At 48.3% G+C, this 5,000-nt stretch overlaps 1 protein-coding gene across 1 annotated transcript in view; it reads right to left on the bottom strand.

The window, feature by feature from the left end:
- Positions 1-5,000, bottom strand: part of shank3a (SH3 and multiple ankyrin repeat domains 3a) — a 301,455-nt gene that overhangs the window by 232,081 nt on the left and 64,374 nt on the right. Inside the window, exon 2 of the mRNA XM_063197051.1 lies at positions 4,675-4,878. Within this exon, the coding sequence (XP_063053121.1) occupies positions 4,675-4,878 (204 nt within the window). The remainder of the gene's footprint in view (positions 1-4,674; positions 4,879-5,000) is intronic.

Here is a 5,000-nt window from a genome sequence, read left to right as displayed (position 1 = left end):
CGCAGTAAGTCGGCGAGTTACTGCTGCACGTTCCAATGGGACTGGTTTGGGAGTAGACAGTAATACAAGCTAAGAACGCAGTAACTCCTGCAGTAACTCCATTTTGTGGCAGTAATACCAGCCAAGAACGCAGTAACTCTGTTTTTTGTGGCAAAAAGACACATAAATGTTGTTTTTTGGGGGGGTTTTTTGTGTGCATTAAATTTCTATCCTAAACAAGCATTACCAGGAAGTGTCACCACCAATTTACCGACAACACAGTTGTCACGCCATATGGAAAACTTTGAAGCCTTTTTTCTCAGTTTGCCATTTTCAGAGTTACTGCGTTCTAAGATTGTAGGGCAGTATAGTTGCCAGACTTAATTTAAACCTTGGAATTGTGACACTGTTTTTAGATTTTTTCATAATGATTTTTTCATGATGATTTTTTCATGATGATTTTTTCATGATGATTTTTTCATGTTGATTTTTTCTGTGGGGGTCATAACGCAACCTGTAGCTTAGGGGCCCTGAGCCATCTTAACACCGACCCTTTGTGTAATGCAACAGAGAGAGAGAGAGGGAGAGGGAGAGGGAGAGGAAGGAGAGGGTGAGGCAGTGAGAGAGTGCAAGAGAGAGAGAGAGAGAGAGAGAGAGAGAGAGGGAGGGAGAGAGAGAGAGAGAGAGAGAGAGAGAGAGAGAGAGGGAGGGAGAGGAGGGTGAGAGAGTGCAAGAGTAATAGAGAGTGAGTGCAGTAAATGTGGAGAGAGGGGGCGATGGTGGAGAACAGTGATCTTAAGAGAGATAAAGGAGGACGAGGGCAGATAATGACAGCGGGCAGATGGCTGGCAAACTCAGAAAATGGAAGGGCGGGAAAGAGAGAGAGAAGATGGAGAGCGGGACAGAGGGGGGCCGGGTGGTGGTGGTGGGGGTCGGGAGGCGGATCCACTTCAGTAGTATTTCTCAGGAGATATGAGGGATAGTAGTTTCTAGTGTGTGTGTGTGTGTGTGTGTGTGTGTGTGTGTGTGTGTGTGTGTGTGTGTGTGTGTGTGTGTGTGTGTGTGTGTGTGTGTGTGTGTGTGTGTGTGTGTGTGCGTGTGTGTGTGTGTGTGTTTGTGTGTGTGTGTGTGTGTGCCAGGATGCGCCTGCTCCATCTGTGGAAGAGTGTGCGGCTCCAAAAATCGGCCTCCATAGTCAAGTCAAGTCAAGTCAAGTCAAGTTTATTGTCAATTTCTTTACATGCACTGGTCATACAAAGAATTTGAAATTGCGTTTCTTGCTCTCCCATGCAGACATAGACTAATCTAGGTAAGGACATAGACAGTATAGACATAGACAGTACTCATACATGGACATAGACAGTATGGACGTAGACATTGCTCATACAGACATTTAAAGTGCAAGACTGGACAACAGAAGACTTGTAGAGAACATACATTAAGAGGAGGTATTTTGTTGTTCTTTTTTCTAAAAGTCCTTTATAGCGTTCTGACATAGTAATAGTAGCATTTGAAGAAATAAATAATTAAAAAAGGTTTTTATTAAATACACCAGCAGCAGTATGTGTGTGTGTGTGTTTGTATGTGTTTTGTGTGCGTGTGTGCGTGCGTGTGTGTGTGTGTGTGTGTGTGTGTGTGTGTGTGTGTGTGTGTGTGTGTGTGTGTGTGTGTTTAGTGCAGGTAGAAAGTGCGGTGTGCGTCTGTGTGTTTGTACCTGTGTATGTGTGTGTGTGTGTGCGTGTGTGTGTGTGTGTGTGTATGTGTGTGAGTATGAGTTGTGTGTCAGTGTGTGTATGTTTGGGTTTAGTGCAGAAAGTGCAGTGTGCTTGTGTGTGTGTGTGTGTGTGTGTGTGTGTGTGTGTGTGTGTGTGTGTGTGTGTGTGTGTGTGTGTGTGTGTGTGTGTGTGTGTGCATGTGTATGTTTTGAGTTAGTGCAGGTTGAAAGTTCAGTCACAGATGTATTAGTGCAGGTGGAATGTTCAGTCGCAGATATGGTGGTGGGGATGAGGGGGGGGAGCGTTGTCAGTGGCCTGGCTGGCTAGAGGCTGACAGTGAAGGGAGAGTGGGTTGAGTGTTCAGTATCTTGATTGCTTGATGCATCGTGCTGCTTGCAAGCCTGGTGGTACGGGAACGGAGGCGCCTGTACCTCTTTCCAGAGGGCAGGAGGCTGAACAGTTTGTGTGCAGGGTGGCTTGTGTCTTTGATGATCATCAGTGCTTTTCGGGTGAGGCGTGCGGTGTAAATGTCCTGCAGGGAGGGGAGTGGTACTCCAATGATCTTCTTCGCTGTGTTCACAACACGCTGGAGTGTCTTCCTGTTTTTCTCCGTGCAGCTTCCTCCCCACACTGTGATGCAGCTGGACACGACGCTCTCTATGGTTCCTCTGTAGAATGTTGTCATGATGGAGGGTGCAGCACTTGCCTTCTTTAGTTTGCGCAAGAAGTAGAGACGCTGATGGGCCTTCTTCGCCAGTGATGTAGTGTTGGTGGTCCAAGAGAGGTCGTCGCTGATGTGCACTCCAAGGAACTTGGTGCTGCTCACTCTCTCCACAGCATCACCGTCGATGGTCAGTGGTGGCAGTTGTTTTTGGACCCTCTGAAAGTTGACAACAATCTCCTTGGTCTTGTTGACATTCAGCAGGAGGTTGTTGTCTTTGCACCATCTGGCCAGCAGGTCTACTTCTTCTCTGTAGTGGGTCTCATCGCCCTTAGTGATGAGGCCCACCAGTGTTGTATCATCCGCAAACTTCACTAGATGGTTAGTGCTGTGGGTCGTTGTGCAGTCATGTGTCAGCAGCGTGAACAGCAGGGGGCTGAGAACACAACCTTGCGGAGCCCCCGTGCTCAGGGTCAGGGTGCTTGAGGTGTTATTCCCTACCCGTACTGCTTGTGGTCTCTGCATCAGGAAGTCCAGCAGCCAGTTGCAGAGGGAGGTGCTGAAACCTAGTTTGTCCAGTTTTCTGATGAGTTGTTGTGGTATTATGGTATTGAATGCTGAGCTGAAGTCAATGAACAGCATTCTCACATATGAGTCTTTATTGTCCAAGTGGGTGAGGGCTGGATGGAGGGCAGAGCAGATTGCATCCTCCGTGGATCGCTTGGCTCGGTATGCGAACTGGTAGGGGTCCAGGGTGGGGGGTAGGGTGGCTTTGATGTGTGACAGGACTAGCCGTTCGAAGCACTTCATGATTATGGGCGTCAGTGCTACAGGACGGTAGTCATTGAAGCATGATGGTGATGATTTCTTCGGCACGGGTATGATGGTAGCAGCTTTGAAAAGTGATGGGATGACTGCTTGCTCCAGAGAGATGTTAAAGATGTCTGTGAAGACATCCTTCAGCTCTTCTGCACAATCCTTCAACACTCGGCCAGGTATGTTGTCTGGGCCAGCTGCTTTGCGTGGGTTGATGGTGGCCAGTGTCCTCTTCACACTGGCAGAGGACAGGTACAGGGGTTGATCATGGGGGGGAGGGGGAGTTTTCTGTGGATGAGTGTCATTTTGTGCTTCAAAACGGGCAAAGAAACTGTTCAGGTCGTTTAGCAGAGAGGTGTTGTTGTCACAGCTTCGTGGTGCGGGCTTATAGTCCGTGATGGCCTGTATGCCCTGCCACAGGCTCTGTGCATCTCTGCTGTCTTTGAAGTGTGTTGTTATTTTGTCCGAGTATTCCTTTTTTGCTTTCCTGATGCCCTGGGACAGGTTTGCTCTTGCTGCTTTTAGGCCAGCTACGTCTCCTGCTCTGAAGGCTTTGTCTCTGGCCCTCAGCAGTCTGTGAACGTCTCCTGTGAACCATGGCTTCTGGTTGGCTCTGGTGGTGATGCGTTTTATTTCTGTAACATCATCAATGCATTTTGTGATGTAGGAGGTCACAGTGTCTGTGTACTCCTCAATGTCAATGTGGTTGCTGTGGGTGGCAGCTGTTTTGAACATGTCCCAATCTGTGGTTTCAAAGCAGTCTTGTAGTCGTGACACGGCTCCCTCTGGCCATTTTCTCACCTCCTTCAGAGCTGGTTTGGTGAGTTTTACCTTTTGTCTGTAGGCTGGCAGTAGCAGAATCGTTAGGTGGTCTGATAGGCCGATGTGGGGGATGGGCTTTGCCTTGTATGCTCCTTGTTTTGGGGTATAAACAAAGTCCAGGGTGTTTTGTCCTCTTGTTGGAAAGTTAACATGTTGGGGAAATTTTGGAAGAACTGTTTTGAGATTTCCGTGGTTGAAATCTCCCATGACCACTGTGAAGGCATCTGGGTGTGCATCTTGTTGTTCACTGATTCCCCGATGCAGCTCGTTCAGTGCCTCGCTTCTGGCGCTGGTGGTATTGCTAGGAGCGAGGTAAACTGCGACCAGTAGAATGGCGGATATTTCTCTTGGTAGATAGAAGGGTCGGCACTTGATGATCATGAACTCCACTAGTGGAGAGCAGTGTCTCTGTACCACCGTAGCATTTTTGCACCAAGCATCATGTGTGTAAACACATATTCCTCCCCCTCGTTTTTTCCACATGAGATGGCACCAACGGCAAAACTTTTACGCAAAACTTTAACCCCTATACCCATTTGGAAGAAGAGTCATCATCGGACATGATGGACAGCTAAGAAGAAGTATGTGTGTGTGTGTGTGTGTGTGTGTGTGTGTGTGTGTGTGTGTGTGTGTGTGTGTGTGTGTGTGTGTGTGTGTGTGTGTGTGTGTGTGTGTGTGTACCTCCAGGTATGGTAGGGGTTTAAGGGAGGGCAGGGGGTAGTCCCTCAGCATCCGCTCCTCATCCAGGAACTTGCCGGCTTTGCCGTTGTGCGCGGGCTGGAACAGGCCGTAGTTCAGCACATCCTTCAGACTCTGGTTCAGCGTGCACAGGATACGCTGCTTCGACAGCCAGATGGGAGCCTCCACGTTAAACTTCATGCATTTCTGGAAGGAGGACAAAATATGCAGTACACAAATAAATACACAAGAAAGGACTAATAAATGTGTTCTTCAGAGCACTCTTGGGGGGAAAAATGTCATCACTCAAGCACACAGTAAGGAAGCCA

The sequence above is a fragment of the Engraulis encrasicolus genome, chromosome 4 (assembly GCF_034702125.1).
Source record: "Engraulis encrasicolus isolate BLACKSEA-1 chromosome 4, IST_EnEncr_1.0, whole genome shotgun sequence".
Taxonomy (NCBI): Eukaryota; Metazoa; Chordata; class Actinopteri; order Clupeiformes; family Engraulidae; genus Engraulis; species Engraulis encrasicolus.
This window is presented reverse-complemented; position numbering and strand designations above follow the sequence as displayed.